Source organism: Heptranchias perlo, chromosome 16 (assembly GCF_035084215.1).
Source record: "Heptranchias perlo isolate sHepPer1 chromosome 16, sHepPer1.hap1, whole genome shotgun sequence".
Lineage (NCBI taxonomy): Eukaryota > Metazoa > Chordata > Chondrichthyes > Hexanchiformes > Hexanchidae > Heptranchias > Heptranchias perlo.
In genome coordinates this window covers 7,268,980-7,291,830 of record NC_090340.1, presented here as the reverse complement: position 1 = coordinate 7,291,830, position 22,851 = coordinate 7,268,980, and the positions used below count along the sequence as shown (strand labels likewise).

The window sequence follows — 22,851 nt, the reverse complement described above, 5'->3', positions numbered from 1 at the left end:
CAAAATTCTCATCCTCGTGTTCAAGTCCTCCATGGCCTCGCACCTCCCTATCTCTGCAAACTCCTCCAAACCTACAACCCTCTGACAACTCTGTGTTCCTCCAACTCAGGCCTCTTGTACATCCCCACTTCCTTCGCCCCACCATTGGTGGCCATGCCTTCTGCTGTCTAGGCCGTAAGCTCTGGAAGTTCCTTCCTAAACCTCTCCACCTCTCTCTCCCCTCCTTTAAGATGCTCCTTAAAACCCACATTTTTGGCCCAGCATTTTGTCACCTGTCCTAATATCTCCTTTGGCTCGGTGTCACTTTTTTTCTGATTACGCTCCTGTGAAGTGCTTTGGGACTTTTAATATGTATCGGTGCTTGTATTTATTGGTGCTTGGTGTTGTATTTATCGGTGCTTGGAGTTGTATTTGTCAGTGCTTGGTGTTGTATTTGTCGGTGCTTGGTGTTGTATTTGTCGGTGCTTGGTGTTGTATTTGTCGGTGCTTTGTGTTGTATTTGTCGGTGCTTGGTGTTGTATTTGTCGGTGCTTGGTGTTGTATTTATCGGTGCTTGGTGTTGTATTTGTCGGTGCTTGGTGTATTTGTCGGTGCTTGGTGTTGTATTTATCGATGCTGTATTTAGCACCTCTCCCAGCTCCTCCGCCTGTACTGCAGTGAAGCTCCTGCTGTAAATTAAATAAAAATAATACCTTTGGTGTAGATGCAGCCCATGCTGGCTGTACATAAGCTCCCAATGCATCAAAGATGATTGATTCAAATGAGGTCTGATTCGTAAGACACCTGATATATAGCTCAGCTGTTCAATCAGGATGTGTCAAACCAGAGAATATCTGATTCTGAATTAGTTCCAATCCAAGAACAGGGGGAGTCACTGAGTTTGATTAATCTTCAATATTTAATCAATTACATGATTAGTTACTCGCTAACCTTGCCTACATTGGCGTACTTTACGTTACATAGACTCATGCTCAGACACAGACCAGGAGTTGCTTTTCTGACACGCCGCTGCCATCTCTTGTCCGACTACAGCGATTTCACCTACCTTCGGGCTTACTTCAAAAGCAAAATACTGCAGATGCTGGAAATCTGAAATAAGAACAGAAAATGCTGGAAAAGCTCAGCAAGTGAGGCAGCATCTGTGGAGAATGAAACAGAGTTAACGTTTCAGGTCGATGACTGACTTTTCGTCAGAACTGGGAGAAGTTGAAGATTAAACAGTTTTTGAGCTATGAAAGAGCCAGGGAAAGGGGAGGGAAGGGGAGGAAAGAACAGGTCTGTGATAGGGTAGAGGGCAAGAGTGATTAAATGACAAAAGGGATGATGGTGCAGGGCAAGGAAGATGGTAATGGGACAAGTAAAGAAACAAAAGATGGGTCTAGAGGAGCTGTAAATGGCAACAGCAAAACCATTACCAACACTTGCTGTCCGAAAAAATGGGAGCAGTGGGAGCAGATAATGAAGCAGTCCGTGCCAGCATGCAGCAAGACCTGGACAACATCCAGGCTTGGGCTCATAAGTAGCAAGTAACATTCGCACCAGACAAATGCCAGGCAATGATTATCTCCAACAAGAGAGTGTCCAACCACCTCCCCTTGACATACAACGGCATTACCATCACCAATTCTCCCACCATCAACATCCTGGGGGTCACCATTGACCAGAAACTTAACTGGACCAGCCATATAAATGCTGTGGCTGCAAGAGCAGGTCAGAGGCTGGGTATTCTGCGGCGAGTGACTAACCTCCTGACTCCCCAAAGCCTTTCCACCATCGACAAGGCACAAGTCAGGAGTGTGATGGAATACTCTCCACTTGCCTGGATGAGTGCAGCTCCAACAACACTCAAGAAGCTCGACACCATCCAGGACAAAGCAGCCCACTTGATTGGCACCCCATCCACCACCCTAAATATTCACTCCCTTCACCACCGCCGCACCGTGGCTGCAGTGTGTACCATCCACAGGATGCACTGCAGCAACTCGCCAAGGCTTCTTCGACAGCACCTCCCAAACCCGCGACCTCTACCACCTAGAAGGACAAGAGCAGCAGGCACATGGGAACAACACCACCTGCACGTTCCCATTCAAGTCACACCCCATCCCGACTTTGAAATATATCGCCGTTCCTTCACCGTCACTGGGTCAAAATCCTGGAACTCCCTTCCAAACAGCACTGTGGGAGAACCTTCACCACACGGACTGCAGCGGTTCAAGAAGGCGGCTCACCACCACCTTCTCAAGGGCAATTAGGGATGGGCAATAAATGCTGGCCTTGCCAGCGACGCCCACATCCCATGAACGAATTTTTTAAAAAGTGGTTCTGATCTGAAGTTATTGAAATCAGTGTTGAGTTCGGAAAGTTGTAAAGTGTCTAAACGAAAGATGAGGTGCTGTTCCTCGAGCTTAAACTGAGATTCACTGGAACAGTGTTAGAGGCCAAGGACAGAAAGGTCAAAGTAGGAATGGGATCGAGAATTAAAATGGCAAGCGACCTGCAGGTTAGGGTCACGCTTGCGGACTGTGCAGAGGTGTTCAGCAAAGCGATCACCCAACCTTCGTTTGGTCTCCCCACTGTAGAGGTGACCGCATTGTGTGCAGAGGATACAGTATAGTAAATTGAAAGAAGTGGAAGTAAATCGCTGTTTCACCTGGAAGGAGTGTTTGGGGACCTGGACGGTGGGAAGGGAGGAGGTGAAAGGGCAGGTGTTGCATCTCCTGCGTTCGCACGGGAAGGTGCCATGGAGAGGAGAATGGGTGTTGGGGGTGATGTAAGAGTGGACCAGGGTGTCACGGAGGGAGCGATCCCTTCAGAATGCTGAAAGGGGAGGGGAAGATGTGTTTGGTGGTGGAGGTGGCAGAAATGGCGGAGGATGATACGTTGAATGTAGAGGCTGGTGGGGTGGAAGGTGAGGACAAGGGGGGACCCTATCATGGTTCTGGGAGGTGAGGGAAGGGAAGGGGTGAGAGCAGAAGTGCGGGAAAAAGGACGGACACAGCTGAGGGCCCTGTCAACTACAGCGGAGGGGAATCCTCGGTTGAGAAAAAAGGAAGACATATTGGAAGCACTGGTGCAGAAGGTGATATCGTCAGAACAGATGCAATGGAAACAGAAACTGGGAGAAGCGAATAGAGTCCTGACAGGAAGCAGGGTGAGAGGAAGTGTAATCAAGATAGCTGTCGGAGTTGGTGGGCTTATAATAGATATTGGTTGACAGCCTATCCTCAGAAATGAAGATAGAGAAGTCGAGGAAGGGAAGGGAAGAAATTGGAAGCAAAGTTGATGAAATTTTCCAGTTCGGGGCGAGAGCAGGAAACAGCACTGATACAGTCATCAATGTACTGGAAAAAGAGTTGAGGGAGGGGACCTAAGTAGGACTGGAACAAGGAATGTTTCACGTATCCCACATAAAGGCAGGCATAGCTGGGACCCATACGGGTTCCCATAGCAACACCTTTTATTTGGAGGAAGTGAGTGGAGTCAAAGGAGAAGTTGTTCAATGTAAGAACAAGTTCAGCCAGGTGGAGGAGGGTGGTGGTGGATGGGGACTGGTTGGTCTTCCGTTCAAGGAAGAAGCGGTGGGCCCGCAGGCCGTCCTGGTGGGGGATGGAGGTGTAAAGGGACTGGACATCCATGGTGAAAAGGAGACAGTTTGGGTTGGAGAACAGGAAACTGTTAAAGTGGCAAAGAGCTTTAGAAGAGTCGCGGATGTAGGTCGGAAGAGGCTGGACAAGGGGAGAGAAAATAGAGTTGAGATAGGAGGAAATAGATTCCGTTGGGCAAGAACAGCACCTCATTTTTCATTAAGGCACTTTCTGTTTTTATTCCCGTGGCTTACTTATCGTGCTTGGACCATAACGCTGAGACATCCAATGTCTGTAGTTCTTCCTTATCTTATTTTTGACCATCCTTAAGGTCTCTTTTGCTGGTTAGACGTCCTTCGTTTCCAGGAGTTGATTACACGCTTTAAGTGCAAATGTGTCTGCTTGGACTCTCCTTCACATGTCTTCCATTATTTTTTTTTTATTCGTTCATGGGATGTGGGCATCGCTGGCGAGGTCGGCATTTATTGCCCATCCCTAATTGCCCTTGAGAAGGTGGTGGTGAGCCGCCTTCTTGAACCGCTGCAGTCCGTATGGTGACGGTTCTCCCACAGTGCTGTTAGGAAGGGAGTTCCAGGATTTTGACCCAGCGACGATGAAGGAACGACGATATATTTCCAAGTCGGGATGGTGTGTGACTTGGAGGGGAACGTGCAGGTGGTGTTGTTCCCATGTACCTGCTGTTCTTGTCCTTCTGAGTGGTAGAGGTCGCGGGTTTGGGAGGTGCTGTCGAAAAGCCTTGGCGAGTTGCTGCAGTGCATCCTGTGGATGGTACACACTGCAGCCACAGTGCGCCGGTGGTGAAGGGAGTGAATGTTTAGGGTGGTGGATGGGGTGCCATTTAAGCGGGCTGCTTTATCTTGGATGGTGTCGAGCTTTTTGAGTGTTGTTGCAGCTGCACTCATCCAGGCAAGTGGAGAGTATTCCATCACACTCCTGACTTGTGTCTTGTAGATGGTGAAAAGGCTTTGGGGAGTCAGGAGGTGAGTCACTCGCCGCAGAATACCCAGCCTCTCACCTGCTCTCGTAACCACTGTATTTATATGGCTGGTCCAGTTAAGTTTCTGGTCAATGGTGACCCCCAGGATGTTGATGGGGGGGGATTTGGCGATGGTAATGCTGTTGAATGTCAAGGGGAGGTGGTTAGACTCTCTCTTGTTGGAGATGGTCATTGCCTGGCACTTATCTGGCGCGAATGTTACTTGCCACTTATGAGCCCAAGCCTGGATGTTGTCCAGGTCTTGCTGCATGCGGGCTCGGACTGCTTCATTATTTGAGGGGTTGCGAATGGAACTGAACACTGTGCAATCATCAGCGAACATCCCCATTTCTAACCTTATGATGGAGGGAAGGTCATTGATGAAACAGCTGAAGATAGTTGGGTCTAGGACACTGCCCTGAGGAACTCCTGCAGCAATGTCCTGGGGCTGAGATGATTGGCCTCCAACAACCACTACCATCTTCCTTTGTGCTAGGTATGACTTCAGCCACTGAAGAGTTTTCCCCCTGATTCTTCAGCCATTTGCCATATCAGCACAACCTTTGCATGCATTTTTAACCATGTACACTTCTTCAGATAAATGGCAGTTCGCTGTCTACATACCTGCCCTGTCTGCCCTCTTAAAAGATCCCATGGCACATAAGAACATAGGAAATAGGAGCAGGAGGAGGCCATATGGCCCCTTGAGCCTGCTCCGCCATTCAATCAGATCATGGATGATCTTTGACCTCAACTCCACTTTCCTGCCTGATCCCTTTATGCCCCGAGAGTCCAAAAATCTATCCACCTCAGCCTTGAATATACTCAATGACTCAGCATCCACAGCCCTCTGGGGTAGAGAATTCCAAAGATTCACAACCCTCTGCATGAAGAAATTCCTCCTCATCTCAGACTTGAATGGCCGACTCCTTATCCTGCAATTATGCCCCTCTAGTTCTAGACTCTCCAGCCAGGGGAAACAATCTCTCAGCATCTATCCTGTTAAGCCCCCTCATAATTTTATATGTTTCAATGAGATCACCTCTCATTCATCTAAACTCCAGAGATAATAGGCCCATTCTACTCAACCTCTCTTCATACATCAACCCTCTCATCCCAGGAATTAATCCTTCGTTGCACCACCTTTAAAGCAAGTATATTCTTCCTCAGATAAGGAGACCAAAACTGTACACAGTACTCCAGGCGCGGCCTCACTAAAGCCCCGTACAACTGTAGTAAGACTTCCCTACTTCAACCTCCTTGCAATAAAGACCAACATGCCATTTGCTTTCCTAATTGCCTGCTGTACCTGCATACTAACTTTTTGTGTTTCCATTCTATTTTGTGCACCATTCAAAGAGGAGCAGGGTAGTTCTCCTCAGTGATCTGGCCAATATTTATCCCTCAACCAACATCACTAAAACAGATAATCTGGTCATTATCGCATTGCTGTTTGTTGGATCTTGCTGTGTGCAAATTAGCTGTCGCGTTTCCTACATTGCAGTAGTGACTACACTTCAAAAGTAGTTAATTGTCTATAAAGCGCTTTGGGATGTCCTGAGGTAGTGAAAGGCGCTATATAAATGCAAGTTCTTCTTCTTCTATATCAGAATTTGGAACATGTGTCTCTACGCCAGCAGTGTCCTTGTTAAACCAGAACACACATCCTTCTTTTGCAGACACATACATTATAATTGGCATGGGTATTTAACCCTTTCCCATATCGTTCAATTTTTACAGAAAATTAATTTTAGTTCGCATTGCACGATGATTCATAATAAACATAATGGGCCGGATTTTGCTGCGCCAATTGTTAGATTTGCACTTGCCCATAAACTTTCTATGAGCTTTTACACGGCAAGTTCCTGGAAATTAGAGCTCCAAAAATGCTGCACCCTCTGTCGGACATCTCGGACCTGTGTGAATAGGGCAAGCAGCTGTCTATCTCCTTAACCAATCAGATTGAAGCATCATTAATAATGCAGAATCAGATCCAGGAAGAGTAAGTTCAAATAGTGAATTTAATGTCAATGTCAAAACAGAAAGCGAAATAAAGAGAGGAATGAGATTCCACACTTGTAAAAGTTAATTTTCAGTGCCAGAGAGGTTGTTCGACAATTAAGACTTACTACCATTAAAAGGGAACTTAGACTTGAAATGACTTGACTTAACTTTTTTTGGTGAGTTTATTTCATATCTATCGGGTAAGTACAGAAACGTCACACCGTTCAATACGTTTAAAGGGGGAGCCAGATAGCGAGATGCCATTACACGCAGCTTTTGGAGGAAGATCACATCTTAGACAGTAACATCCGGATTTCCGCGTTTAACTGCGTATGTGCGTTTGCCGGAAGTTACTGTCCGATTTGCACGAGTAACGGTGAGCGCTGTTTGCCTCCGGCCCAATGGATACAACAGTCCCCTTTGATAGCACGGCTTAGTCTTTAAATACATTGGTATCGCTCATTTCTTTGGAGACTCTAGAATTGATTTGCCATGGCTAGTCGGGTTTCAATAGTTCGAGCCTTATTTTCCAAGTTCCGCCACATGCTACAAATCCCACAAGCAGTTATCATTATTAACATCACATTCCAAAACTTGGAAGTGTAGTGAACAGTGAGGAGGATAGTGATAGACTTCAAGAGGATATAGACAGGCTGGTGGCATGTGTGGACACATGCAGATGAAATTTAACACAGAAAAATGCGAAGTGATACATTTTGGCAGGAAGAACGAGGAAAGGCAATATAAACTAGAGGGCACATCTCTAAAAGGGGTACAGAAACAGAGAGATCTGGGGGTTTATGTGCACAAGTTGTTGAAGGTGACGGCAGATTGAGAAAGCGGTTAAAAAAGTATACGGGATCCCGGGCTTCATAAATAGAGGCATAGAGTACAAAAGTATGGAAGTCATGATGAATCTTTATAAAACACTGGTTCGGCCACAACTGGAGTATTGTGTCCAGTTCTGGTCACTGCACTTTAGGAAGAATGTGAAGGCCTTACAGAGGGTGCAGAAGAGATTTACTAGAATGATTTCAGGGATGAGGGACCATAGTTACGTGGATAAACTGGAGAAGCTGGGGTTGTTCTCCTTGGAACAGAGAAGGTTGTGAGGAGATTTGATAGAGGTATTCAAAATCATGAAGGGTCTAGACAGAGTAGATAGAGAGAAACTGTTCCCATTGGCAGAAGGGTCAAGAACCTGAGGACATAGATTTAAGGTGATTGGCAAAAGAACCAAAGGTGACATGAGGAAAAACTTTTTTACACAGCGAGTGGTTAGGATCTGGAATGCACTGCCCGAGAGGGTGGTGGAGACAGATTCAATCATGGCCTTCAAAAGGGACCCGGATAAGTACTTGAAAGGAAAACAATTTGCAGGGCTATGGGGATAGGGCGGGGGAGTGGGACTAGCTGGATTGGTCTTGCACACAGCTGGCGCGGACTCGATGGGCTGAATGGCCTCCTTCTGTGCTGTAACCTTTCTATGATTCGATGTAACATTGCCACTAATTTCAGACTATGGGACATAATTGTTTTCAGTAGACCAATTTCGAACAAGGAGCTCTCGACCAAGCGACAATTGTATGTTAAAATTTGCTGTCAGAATCTTTGATGAAACTTGAAATTGTTAATGGCATAAAATTACAAAGATTATCCCCTGATAATCACCTACACCCAGAATTGCAACTTGACCAACTTGCATTGTGTGTGATATCACTCATCAATGATATGCAGTGCACAAGTCTGTCATAATTGCTCCTGTCAACAAAAAAAATTAAACCACCTGAACCTCTTGATTAGATTTCAGCTTTAATTCAGCCTCGGTATTCATTATTCTATGTATAAACCATCTGAACCCCTCGATTAGATTCTACCGTGTAATTCACTCCCAGGTATCTGTATAAGGTGTCCTAAGGCGAGCTCAGGAAGGACAAAAACCTCCCGTGGAGCAGAAGGGCCCCTTGATTAGATCTCAGCCTGTAACTCACTCTTGCGTATCTGTTATTCTACATATAAACCATTGGAACTCCTCGATTAGATTCCAGTCTATAATTCACTCAATTATTCAGTATTTGGCGTACAATGTGATTGTCTCAGATACAAACATTCCATTTTCTCTTGTAATGCAACTCTGAGGAAAGGCACTTGTAAATTGGAACAAATATAAAATTCAGTGTCCTTGACCTGTAGGTAAATATTGTCAAATTGTAATAATGTTACCTTTTGGATAAATTATAGACTTAGGTGTTTTTTTTATCTGCTTGATGTGGTTTGTATTTAGGTTTCAGCACTGAGCTGCAGAGGGTGAAGAACCTGCCCTATTGTGAAACAGAGACTTTTGAAGTACGTTTTGACCCCCTTCGTGCAAACCTCAATATTGGATGTGCAGAAGCTTTGATGTCAATAGAGGTGTGTACAAACATCATTCCTGTTGTTCAAAGGTCCGGTTTCACTTAAGCCCTTTTTAAAGTTTTGAATTGGAATGATTGGAGCTTTAGTGGGATGCATTATTTGGTCCGGCAGCTTTCATTTACTGTGCTATTCAGACGCAGGTTAAGGGCGATGTATCAGGAACGCTGCATCTGTCATCCCTGCATTAACTTGGCTGCTGTGACTTTTTCTCATCAAAATTCCACCAAATCATAAGGCTGGTCTCTGGGTCACGTGCCACAGAACGGTTGGCGGCTGTGATTCTTAACTGTGGTGTCACAGGTTCCCCACAGTGTGGGGAGGAAGATCAAAAGCTGAGTCATCCCGACACCTCTCATACAGCTCCCAGTTGGATGGTTCAAAACAGCATTGGCAGATCCTGTGTGCTCCTTTCTCGCAGGTGCACTTTCTGCTTTTGATTTTTTTTTCTTTGAATGTCTTTAATCTTATTTTTGGGTGATAATTATCACTGCAATGCTTCCAAATGAAATCTCTTTTGTTTTCAACAGGGGAAACTTTTAGCACTTGAAACCTGGCCAATTTCAGTTGACTGTCATTATGCTTCTTTCACACTTCGCAAGCGGCTTAACAGCCAGTCAACCAGAAAAAGTAACACCAGAGGATATTAAGCTAACTGCGGAGAGTGGGAAAATTAGCACCATGGCTGGCAGGAATAAATGTGGGATACAAGCTGATTACTCAGGGGAAAGGCTAGAGCCCTGGTACTTCAAACATGTTCCTGATTAAAATTAAAGTCATGATGTGGAGATGCCGGTGATGGACTGGGGTTGACAATTGTAAACAATTTTACAACACCAAGTTATAGTCCAGCAATTTTATTTTAAATTCACAAGCTTTCGGAGGCTACCTCCTTCCTCAGGTGAACGATGATTCGGAGTGAATTATCGTTCACCTGAGGAAGGAGGTAGCCTTCGAAAGCTTGTGAATTTAAAATAAAATTGCTGGACTATAACTTGGTGTTGTAAAATTGTTTAAAATTAAAGTGCCAGTGAGCAGAGAAACTGACTAATTTATTCACCATAAATAGCTGCTGCAATTCACAAATGTATGAAAGCGTATTTGTCACAAATATAACCGCACTGGCAGTATACTATGTGAGCTGCTCTTCAGGTTCAACAGCTGATGGGTGGGCATGGTCCACTTCCCTGAGTTTGCCACCTATTGGTTCAGCCAGCTCCCTCTTGAAAGCTGCTCCAGCTGAAGGATAAATCCGAGAGGAAACTGGAAGCATAGACCCATGCCAGGGATAATTGGTGTGGGTGGTGATGAGCCACCAGTGCAGCTCGCATTCCCCTTCTGTCTTCTGACTCTTGCCACAGTGAAAGTATGGCAGCAGTGCGACTCCAGCACCCCCTTCCGAGTGGCACCTTCAACTTCAATGGAGAGGCATAACTCCAACTCAAGACTTGGGGGAACAAATATTGTACCCAACGGAAAAAGGCAACTGTCTGCTTTGGGAGCACCCACTAAGCCACCTGGCATAGAAAGAAAGATTTGCATTTATAAAGGGCCTTTCACAACCTTAGGACGTCCTAAAGCTTTTCATACCTCGTGAAGTACCTCTGAAGTCACTGTTGTAATGTAGGAAACGAGGCAGCCAATTTGCACATAGCAAGGTCCCACAAACAGCAATGAGATAATCACCAGATAATCTGTTTTTTAGTGACGTTGGTTGAGGGATAGAATAGAATCATAGAATGATACAGCACAGGAGAAAGCCACTTGGCCCATCGTGCCTGTGCCGGCTTTTTGAAAGAGCTATCCAATTAGTCCCATTCCCCTGCTCTTTCCCCACAGCCCAGCAAATTTTCCCATTTCAAGTATATTTCCAATTCTCTTTTGAAAATTTCTATTGAATCTGCTTCCACCACCCATTCTGGCAGTGGATTCCAGATCATAACATCACTGAGAGGTGGGTGCTTATCTAACGCCAGAACGGTAGTCTGAATAACTTCTGTCTTTACAGGGTGGAAAAGTGCAGTCAACACTAAAATCACCAGCGGATGCTCCAACCACTGATTTTTTTTAGTTTCCTGCACCTGCATGAATGAATACTGCCACTAGAAAATATACCCATTACGTGGGGAACCTAAAACAATGACCAAAGTTCAATTTTCAGTTCTTTACATTTACTTATTTTTTGCCAATGTTCTCCCATTCTCCTCTCCTGAACCTCTTAACTGCTGCTGGGGGTACAGTTCCAAGGGTGGCACTTGCCTTGGTATCTCGTCGAGACACAATGGGGCCAATTTTCGGAGCCTGGCTCCAACCCGCTGACTTCCGGGTTCCCCAGTGATGCGTTCGGGTGCGTGCGCACCTCCCGAATGCGGGACTCCCACCGGCAATTAAAGCCAGCGGGATGCTGATTTATACAGTTAGTCAGATAATCGAGGTACTTGAGAGACCTCATTGAGTGGACATTTTGGCAGGGGTGCAATTTTTGAAGGACCCTCAGCGTGATTCCCGTGCTGTGGGAAACACTCCCTGTTGCAACAGACGTGTTTCAGCCAGCAGCCAGTGGGAAATGCAAAGGATTATTTGACAGGTGGGGAGAAAACCTCATTTATTGCAGCAGGGCACTCTGTCACTTCAGACAAAGTTTTAGCTGCTTGACCATTGTCTTTTCACTCAAAATTCTTACTTTCCATCCAAAAAAACTGCTGTGCACACACATTTACCTACTCACCACCTGGACAGAGCAGCGGCCACACCAGCACCCACCCCTCCCCCCCCCCCCCGCCCCCTGTACAAAACAGTCCTGCAACTACACATACATTCACTGTAGAGTGACCCAATGGGTGGCATCAAATGTGGGTGTTCATGGTGAACCTCATGAAGGGGCCTTATTACACAAACCAGTCAAGAATGGCCAGGATGTGGCAGTAGTGGTGACAATAATAATATTTAATGTGTGTTTAACAAAAAGCAAATATAAATAAAAAACATGACCAACTGTCAAACACCCTTGTGCATCCCCTTTATGCTTGCAAAACCTTCGCCTTTCGATTCCGACTACTTCTACGTGGTGCATCCCTGCGCCTGCAGCGGAGGTAGTGGCAGGTTGCTCTTGTTCATGCCCTGACCGATTAGATGCTTTGGGCCTACGCCTCTAGGTTTTGGTGCCCGTGAGGGCCCCTCCAAAGACTGCTCCACCTGCACCTGTGCAGGGGCAGACTCGGCCACCTGGAGAGGAGGCAGCATTGCGGATACTGGTTGCGAGGGGGGCAACGGGTGAGACGTGGGGGCGCTTTGAGTGGCATCCCCACTTCCATGTCCCCTTTCGCCATCTTCCCTCCCCTGGGCCAGGCCCACACCACTCCTACCACTCTGCTGGTCGACAGTTTGGAGGACATGTGCAAAGCCTTGTAAGGTCAGTGCTAGTGTATCTGCCTGCCTGTTTAAGGCGGCAGAAAGTTGCTCACCCTGAGTCTGAACGGCCGTTGTCAGGGCCTCAATGGACTCATTTGTGAGCCGTGATTGAAGCTCAATGAAGGTTAGCCTTCCCTCCATCACAGACATTCCCACACTTGCCCGCGACACTATCTCAGAGATGCCCTCACGTCCCTGTAACACTAGCTCAGAGATTCCCTCCTGTACCTGCGCCACCATTTCACTCATGTAGGAGTTGGACTCCTCCATCCTCTGCGCGATTGTGGAGAGTGCGCTTGGCACCTGTTCCAGCACCTCGCAAATGTGCTGCTGCCCCTCGAGCATTCACCTTTTAAAGGATGGCCTAGGGTTCAGCATCTGTGTCCAGCTGAGCAGAGCCTGGAGAAGAGTGCTCCCACCGATGCGGACTCTCCACAGCTGCCCCTGCCACCAGTGTCTGCTCGTGCTCACATGTGTGGTGACTCACCACGTGTGACCCCAACTAAGTGAGGACGGGGATCCACCGAGGTGTGTGTATCTGCGCTGGTGGATGGCTCGCTCAGATGTGATGGTGCCCCCTCAGAGGCTGGCAGGTCCTCTGTCCTCTGAGAATCACCTTCCACCGTCACAGCAGTCACTGAAGGCCCTGTAAGAGAACAGAAAGCAATATTAAGCATGATGACAGATGTTGAGGTGCTGAAGATGGCAAGGCATGTTAGCATCAATTGATATTGTTTGTGCTGAATGTTAAAGTTCTGTTACCAGACGTTTGTTGGGTGCCAGTCTCGGCGTCCCCGACGAACAGGCGCTCGAGGGTGCGGCTCAGCTCCAGCGCCTCTGCTCCACGTCTGTGAGGATGATTAGATGTTGCGGCCCTCCTCTGGTCCTCGCCCTCTCCCGTGCATTCTGGGCTCTCTTCTCCTATAGGGTAGAAAGTAGAGAGGCGTGAGCGAGTGATGGTGACGTGGCCAACCGATGAATGCATTGGTTTGGGTGCGGCTGACCGTGAAAGAAATGCATCAGAGGGGGTGAGTATGAGACAGAGCCGTGACATTGTATGAGGATTGGGTTGAGTGGTAATGGTAGGATGAGTACTGGGGAGGTGAGGAAGTGGGGAGTAAGTGCAGGTAAGTTGAGGATGAGCTTTGAGTGGGTGTGAGGAGTGATGTGATAGAGTATTGTTGGCAGTGCAGAATGAGTTGTGGGGTGGGGTCGGTGATGTGGAAGATGGAGTGTAGGAGAATGAGTAAGTGTACTCACTTTGGCTGACCTAGTTCGATCATTGAAGCTCTTCCTGCACTGGATCCAAGTGCGGGAGATGTTGTTGCTGCTGGTGACCTCCTCTGCCACCTCGAGCCAGGCCTTTTTGGTGGCAGAGGCAGGCCACTTCCTCCCGTCCGCCGGGTAAAAGACTTCCCTCCTCCTCCTCACCCCATCCAGTAGCACCTGGAGTGAGCCATCACTGAATCTAGGAGCAGCCTTTCCCCTGGGCTGCTCCATTGTTTAATTTTAGGTGTTTGCTCCAGGAGCAGCCATTGGAGGACTGCCCCTTTAAATGGGGCTCCTCCAGCTGACAGCCTGTGATACAGTCTGCCCACTGCGCAGGATTCCGATGGGAAACCCGGAAGCCACGTTAAGTGGCTCCAATTTACCCATAATCGCATGGGGAACGGACGGATTTTACTGGGCAGGTTACCCACGCGCCCATTCACCCCCCACCCCCCCCCCCCACTGCCATCCCGCCTGCCCGGTAATATTGGGGCCAGTGTGTCAGTCTAGATATTGAAGGCATCGGAATTGAGCCTGATCCTATCCTTACTCGGGGATTGCACACACGGGTCTACCATTAGATCTTACTGGATAGTGATCAGGTGCAGAAACCCTCACTGAGACCACTTGTATCGCTCCTACTGTCTTTTTCCCACTTTTTCAAAGGAAATCCCTGTTTCCAGGAGGCAAGTTGCTGTTCATTTCATCATTTCAGTGGTGGCCAAATTGATTGGGAGAATGTACTTAAAAAGCAACAAACACTCCTAAGATATTTTCTACTTAAATATGTCTGTGACGGAGCCTGGTTCGGTGGAGAGTGAAGCGAAAGAAGAAGGTGGCTGATCTATGCTGAATCATTTTGATTATACTTCTGATGCTTTGTTTAGGTTGTAGGTGGGCCCACAGTGAATGTTATCCTGAATGCTACAGTGACCATGCCAGGCCTGGCTGTCTCCAATGACCAACTGGACTTTGGCATCGTGCAGTGTGGGCAGTGTCAAGTTATAACTATCCAGCTCTACAACCACCTGGATGTTGCCTGTGAATGGATGTTCACTGATACCAGCATTGTGAAGGAAAAGGTGATCGCGATTGTTTCTATTTTGCAGTAATATGTAAATGTACAGAAGACGTAGAGAAGATGTTTCCATTTGTGGGGGAGTTCAAAACAAGGGTCCCTAAATATAAGATAGTCACTAATAAATCCAAAAACGATAAGAAACTTCAACAATAAGTTTCAGGAGAAACTTCTTTACCCAAAGAGTGGTTAGAATGTGGAATTCACGACCACATGGAGTAATTGTGGCAAATAACATGGATGCATTTTTAAGGGGAAGCTAGACAAGGACATGAGGGAGAAAGGAACAGAAGGTTATGCTGATAGGGTGATGAAGTAAGGTGGGAGGAGGCTTGTGTGGAGCATCAACACCGGCACAGACCTGTTGGGCCGAATGACCTGTTTCTGTGCTGTAAAATTCTATTTAATTCTATGTAAATGAATTTTATTTATCTGCTGCTAGTCACATTGTTAATGCAGCTTTGATTTTTGTGATTTCAACAGCTCGATAAGCACGTTCCCCTGCACCTGCGATCCAAATTACTGAAGGAGCTGAAGCCACCATCACAAGTGTTTATCATGTTGCCCCCTTGTGGTGTTCTAGGCGCTGGGGAGAGAGTCAACGTGCAGGTGACATTCATCCCTGCTGAGGATGTGAGTTTTACAAGGAAGATGAAGTAATGGAGAGGGTTGATGAGGGGTGGAGAGGGTAGTGCGGTTGATGTGTACATGGATTTTCAAAATGTGTTTGATAAAGTACCACATAATAGACTTGTTAGCAAAATTGAAGCCCATGGTATTAAAGGGACAGTGGCAGCATGGATACAAAATTGTCTAAGGAACAGATAGCAGAGAGTAGTGGTGAAGAATTATTTTTCAGACTGGAGGGAAGTGTGCAGTGGTGTTCCCCAGGAGTTGGTGTTGGGACCATTGCTCTTTTTGATATATATTAATGATGTGGACTTGGGTATACAGGGCATAATTTCAAAGTTTGCAAATGACACGAAACTCGGAAATGTAGTAAAAAGTGAGGAGGATAGGACATAGACAGATTGATGAAATGGGCAGATGAACTTTAACGCAGAGAAGTGTGGAGTGATGCATTTTGGTAGGAAGAACGAGGAGATGCAATTTAAACTAAATGGTACAATTTTAAAGGGGGTCCAGGAACAGAGAGACCTGGGGATATTCATATACAAATCTTTGCAGGTGGCAGGAAAAGTTGAGGAGGCTGTTAAAAAGGCATATGTGATCCTTGGCTTTATAAACAAGGGCATAGAGTACGAAAGCAAGGAAGTTATGCTAACCCTTTATAAAACACTGGTTAGGCCCCAGCTGAAGTATTATGACCAATTCTGGGCACCACACTTTAGGAAGGATGTCAAGGCCATAGAGAGGGTGCAGAAGAGATTTACTAGAAAGGTACCAGGGATGAAAGACTTCAGTCACGTGGAGAGACTAGAGAATCTGGGTTGTTCTCCTTAGAGCAGAGAAGGTTAAGGCGAGATTTGATCAAGGTGTTCAAAATCATGAATGGATTTGATAGAGTAAATAAGGAGAAGGGTCAGTAACCAGAGGACACAGATTTAAGGTAATTGGCAAAAGTACCAGAGGCAACATGAGGAAATTTTTTTTAAGGCAGCGAGTTGTTATGATCTGGAATGTACTGCCTGAAAAGGTGGTGGTAGCAGATTCAATATTAACTTTCAAAAGGGAATTGGATAAATACTTGAAGTAGAAAAATTTGCAGGGCTATGGGAAAAGAGCAGTGGAGTGGGACTAATTGGATAGGTCTTTCAAAGAGCTGGCACAGGCACGATGGGCCAAATGGCCTCCTTCTGTGCAGTATCATTCTATGATCCTATGAAAGTATCAGGATTAAAGTAGACTTTCTAATGCTGTTTCTGCTACAAAGGCATGTCAGTATGGCAAGTTTCTGATCGCAGTGCATTCGCTGAGCACAGTCTTAGTGCTTCCTTATGAGCAGGAAGGGAGGAAAGCCATCCAAGGCACCTTGGACCATTCTTACACATGAAAAGAGTGGCCAACACTTTGGACAGGAACCTACATGAGCCCTGAGTGAGAACTGCTAACTTAGTACAGACCCAGGACTGAACCTGGCCTGCAAAGATTCACTCACTGAATCATTAAGGATCTCCAGCCCTACTTGGGAAATAGAGGATGAGGCGGAGGATTCCATAGGCCGGTTTGTTATGGATCAGCCATTCTTCTCCATACAGCACAGAAGGAGGCCATTCAGCCCATTGTGCCTGTTCTGGCTCTTTAAGAGCTATCGAATTAGTCCCACTCCACTGCTCTTTCCCCATAAACCTGGAAATTTTTCCTTTTCAAGTATATATCTAATTCCTTTTTGAAAGTTACTGTTGAATCTGCTTCCATCACTCTCTCAGGCAGTGCGTTCCAGATCACAACTCGCTGCATAAAAAAATTCTCCTCATCTCCCCTCTGGTTCTTTTGCTAATTATCTTAAATCTGTGTCCTCCCACCAGTGGAAACTGGCAAAACCCTTCCTACATCTTGAACATATTGTAGCCTGATAATATTAATAAGTAAAGTAAGGTCTTCGTACTAGTGTGAATATTGACTTTTTTTTACTGGAAAGAGGGTTTTTATTAATGACAATGCAGCTAAATATTACCATTCACAACAATATGAGATTTGACTAAGGCTATTTTTTTAATTGACAGAAACTTTATAACCATCATCTGGCGTTGAACTTTGCACAGAGCAGTAACCGGGTAATGCTGATGGCCAGGGGCAAAGGGCTGGAGCCTCGTCTGGACTTTTCTACCACTTTGTTGGAACTGGGTCCAACTTTGCCGTACAGCACAGAAGTGGAGGGGGTGGTGATTGTAAAGAATCCCTGCAACTTTCCTGTTGAGTTCTATTCAGTGGAGTTTGATGAGAAGTACTTGGAGGAAGAAAAGGTCTCTGGAGAGCTGTCAATTTTGGAAATGCTTAGAGACGTAGGGGTAGATTTTCATCTTCCCCACCTGGGTGATAATAAGGCAGAGCGGATCGCCGGCCCTTTATAGAACCTGATCGATTTTCATTCCATTAATTTCATCAGAGTTGACCCCAACTCCGAGCCCAACCTCGAGCCCGACCTCCTGCCCGAACCCAACCTCGACCCGAGGCCCCTGCCCGAGTCTGAGCCTGTTCTCATCTGATGTCCACACACGCGCTACCCAGCAAGGGTCATTAGATAGTGATCAGGAGGGGGATTTTTCTCCACCCTGGCTCAGAGATGCTGAGGCTAATCATTGCTGCTCTGGCTGAGGTCAGTTAACTCAGCACAGAATGGGAATCCTTTGTTCAGTACCAAGCTGGGCGGCCCATTTATCCACTGAGACACTGAGGGTTCTGCTGTATTATGTTTTTAAGAGTGCTATTTTTATGTGTGTCTGTTATGTTTTGTTCTGGATTGTGAATATGTAACCAAATAGAATTTTAACCGTTACTAATACAAGCATGGGAGCGTGCTAATACAAGGTTGTGAGGCAGCCAAATGTGCAGGTATCTACCTTTACAACATTTAGTATTAAGTGAGACCTTATGTGAGTACACATCCCCTTCAAATTCATTTGTTCCAGAGTGATGGGCTGCCAATAACGACTAAATCAAGGAGTTGTCTTTTACTTCCTGTTATCGATCATTAGTCAATGTTAAATGTCAAGGATTTCAAATTTGCGAAATCTGCAGCATCCCACTTTGAGAAGTGGGTTGAGTGCTTTTAGATTGGGAAAATCACTTTAAAGAATGACTTTAAAGGATTTGGATAGGAAACCATTGGACTTCTTTGGCGATGTGTTTGAAAGGAGATTGGGAACGTCTGATTCCGTACCATCGACAGCTATATTTTGCCAGGACCCCTCCATTAAGGTCAGAATAAGATCAAGATGAATGATTGTGACGTTGCGGTTATCAGCCGCTGGTCTTTGACTGTGTAATCGGCCCTTTAAGGATGAGAGTTCGTGGGTTGTATTAAGTAGACTTCAGATATTGAAAATCATATCAGTACTGTGGCCCATATTAATGTTGACATTTATTTTGGCATCTGGAAATTTTCTTTAGTGTTACCCAAAATTCTGGCCAATTGGACTTCCCTGCAACATCAAGAGTGCCAGAATATAGTGATGGAGCGGTGGATATGGATTAACTGTTGCAATCCCGATCTCGGCTGCAGCGCTGCAGAGAAGCACTGAACAGAGGCCAGGGTTGTACCCATGAGGGAGGGAGCAGCAGTCAGAGGGGGATTCATTGGCCAGCTCTGCTGAACACCTTTGAATGGCCAATTCAGAGCAGCATTGATGGAGGCCTGGGAGCAGGTTCCTTTGAATCTCCTTGGCTGTGTGTGGAATGTGGTGCACAGTTACTGTCCTGGGGGAGAGCTACCTGAGATAAAGAGTTTTGTTTATTGTAATAAAGGAGCAATATTTAAATGATACCCAGTAAATTTATACTCATAGTACCTGATAGTGTGCAGGACTGAGATAGGAGACTGGCAGTGCATTGAATTGCAGTGGTTCTACTACACTAAGGTGTAACACACTAAACCAGCTGCACACTGCACTGCCCATTGGTTAATCTTTTGTTAACGGAATGCAGTTGTTTAATTTTTTGAAAAAAATGTGAAACATCCTTTAACACTGAGCCCTCTGATCCATCTTGCCCCTGAAAGATTCTGAGGATGATGAAGGGCTACAGTTCAGTTAACACCTTGATGCTGCCACCGAGACTACCAGGTGAGAAACTTCCGTATGAATTACTGGATTACTACAAAGAGCAGACCCTAATCCTAGAAGAACAGGAACAAGCAAAGAGAAAAGGCTCCGAGGCCACTGGAGGAGAAAGTGGTATGTGCTCAGAAATAAACTGCACGCATATACAATTTCAAATCAGCCCCTGTCAGTGTGGAACTGTAGCTTAGAAATTACTGTGTGTGATATTAGTTTATCAACACTTAGCATGTTCATATAATGTAACTTTGTCCTCTATTTCACCACACGGACTGCAGTGGATCAAGAAGGCGGCTCACCACCACCTTCTCAAGGGCAATTAGGGATGGGCAATAAATGCTGGCCTCGCCAGCGACGCCCACATCCCATGAACGAATAAAAAAAATTCTAGGCAGCCATTCACCCATTTAAAGTAAACTTGTTATTAAGCTCTGGAATTCCCTCCCAAAACCTCGCTCTCTTCCTTTAAGCTGCTCCTTAAAACCTACCTCTTTGACCAACTAGGATGCTACCGGGACTTGATGGTTTGACTTATAGGGAGAGGTTGGATAGACTGCGACTTTTTTCCCTGGAGAGTAGGAGGTTAAGGGGTGATCTTATAGAAGTCTATAAAATAATGAGGGGCATAGATAAGGTAGATAGTCAAAATCTTTTCCCAAAGGTAGGGGAGTCTATAACGAGGGGACATAGATTTAAGGTGAGAGGGGAGAGATACAAAAGGGTCCAGAGGGGCAATTTTTTCACTCAAAGGGTGGTGAGTGTCTGGAACGAGCTGCCAGAGGCAGTAGTAGAGGCGGGTACAATTTTGTCTTTTAAAAAGCATTTGGACAGTTACATGGGTAAGATGGGTATAGAGGGATATGGGCCAAGTGCAGGCAATTGGGACTAGCTTAGTGGTATAAACTGGGCGACATGGACATGTTGGGCCGAAGGGCCTGTTTCCATGTTGTAACTTCTATGATTCTATGATTCTATGAACTTTTGATCACCTGTCCTAATATCTCCTCGTGCAGCTCGGTTTCAAATTTTGTCTGATAATGTTCTTGTGAAGCGCCTTAGGACGTTTCATTACGTTAAAGACGCTATATAAACGCAAGTTGTTGTTTTGTAATACCTCTGTTAAAATATTAGCAAAGTAATGTCGTCCCAATGTGTCAGGTTTTTGTATGCTAATATCACAAACAGTAACTTTTAAGCTTATATTCAAGAAACAAACCAGACCAGACACATGTGAATTGCTCAACATCAACAGTTTTTTCTTCCGCTGAATTTAATTTCTGCTGTGAAAATTAACGGCACTCAAGAAGAAGTCTCACCACCGCCTTCTCAAGGGCAATTAGGGCTGGGCAGCAACACCCACAGCCCCAGAATGAATTAAAAAAAATAGCAATTTACCTCTTCCTGTCTGTTTTGGTTTGTTCCTTGAAGGTAAATACCCTCTAGAAAGTTTTCCATGAGCAGTATTCCTATTATAACTGCATGAAACTCATTATGACAACCAAAGACTGCAGTAGCTCTTCCCTCAAAGAGGCCTGTATGCACAAGAAACCCAACTTGAGGGTGTTATTTTCCAGTAACCAGTATAGCGGCAGGTGGTGAGCGAACCAACACGAGGGAAAAACTTACTTGACCTCGTCCTCACCAATCTACCTGTCGCAAATGCATCTGTCCATGACAGTATTGGTAGGAGTGACCACCGCACAGTCCTCGTGGAGATGAAATCCCATCTTCGCACTGAGGACACCATCCAACGTGTTGTGTGGCACTACCACTGTCCCAAATGGGATAGATTCAGAACAGATCTAGCAGCTCAAAACTGGGCATCCATGAGGCGCTGTGGGCCCTCAGCAGCAGCAGAATTGTATTCCAGCACAATCTGTAACCTCATGGCCCGGCATATTCCTCACTCTACCATTACCAACAAGCCAGGGGATCAACCCTGGTTCAACAAGGAGTGTAGAAGAGCATGCCAGGAGCAGCACCAGGCGTACCTAAAAATGAGGTGCCAACCTGGTGAAGCTACAACTCAGGACTACATGCATGCTAAACAGCAGAAGCAACATGCTATAGACAGAGCTAAGCGATTCCACAACCAACGGATCAGATCAAAGCTCTGCAGTCCTGCCACATCCAGTCGTGAATGGTGGTGGACAATTAAACAACTAACGGGAGGAGGAGGCTCTGCAAACATCCCCATTCTCAATGATGGCAGAGTCCAGCACGTGAGTGCAAAAGACAAGGCTGAAGCGTTTGCAACGATCTTCAGCCAGAAGTGCCGAGTGGATAATCCATCTCAGCATCCTCCCGATATCCCCACCATCACGGAAGCCAGTCTTCGGCCAATTCGATTCACTCCACGTGATATCAAGAAACGGCTGAGTGCACTGGATACAGCAAAGGCTATGGGCCCCGACAACATCCCAGCTGTAGTGCTGAAGACTTGTGCTCCAGAACTAGCTGCGCCTCTAGCCAAGCTGTTCCAGTACAGCTGCAACACTGGCATCCACCCGACAATGTGGAAAATTGCCCAGGTATGTCCTGTCCACAAAAAGCAGGACAAATCCAATCCGGCCAATTACCGCCCCATCAGTCTACTCTCAATCATCAGCAAAGTGATGGAAGGTGTCGTCGACAGTGCTATCAAGCGGCACTTACTCACCAATAACCTGCTCACCGATGCTCAGTTTGGGTTCCGCCAGGACCACTCGGCTCCAGACCTCATTACAGCCTTGGTCCAAACATGGACAAAAGAGCTGAATTCCAGAGGTGAGGTGAGAGTGACTGCCCTTGACATCAAGGCAGCATTTGACCGAGTGTGGCACCAAGGAGCCCTAGTAAAATTGAAGTCAATGGGAATCAGGGGGAAAACTCTCCAGTGGCTGGAGTCATACCTAGCACAAAGGAAGATGGTAGTGGTTGTTGGAGGCCAAGCATCTCAGCCCCAGGGCATTGCTGCAGGAGTTCCTCAGGGCAGTGTCCTTGGCCCAACCATCTTCAGCTGCTTCATCAATGACCTTCCCTCCATCATAAGGTCAGAAATGGGGATATTCGCTGATGACTGCACAGTGTTCAGTTCCATTCGCAACCCCTCAGATAATGAAGCAGTCCGAGCCCGCATGCAGCAAGACCTGGACAACATCCAGGCTTGGGCTGATAAGTGGCAAGTAACATTCGCGCCAGATAAGTGCCAGGCAATGACCATCTCCAACAAGAGAGAGTCTAACCACCTCCCCTTGACATTCAACGGCATTACCATCGCCGAATCCCCCACCATCAACATCCTGGGGGTCACCATTGACCAGAAACTTAACTGGACCAGCCATATAAATACTGTGGCTACGAGAGCAGGTCAGAGGC

The 22,851-nt window shown here is 46.2% G+C and overlaps 1 protein-coding gene across 1 annotated transcript in view; it reads left to right on the top strand.

The window, feature by feature from the left end:
- Positions 1-22,851, top strand: part of hydin (HYDIN axonemal central pair apparatus protein) — a 1,099,250-nt gene that overhangs the window by 604,739 nt on the left and 471,660 nt on the right. Inside the window, exons 37-41 of the mRNA XM_067997614.1 lie at positions 8,870-8,997; positions 14,565-14,759; positions 15,239-15,388; positions 17,443-17,682; positions 19,437-19,611. Of these exons, the coding sequence (XP_067853715.1) occupies positions 8,870-8,997; positions 14,565-14,759; positions 15,239-15,388; positions 17,443-17,682; positions 19,437-19,611 (888 nt within the window). The remainder of the gene's footprint in view (positions 1-8,869; positions 8,998-14,564; positions 14,760-15,238; positions 15,389-17,442; positions 17,683-19,436; positions 19,612-22,851) is intronic.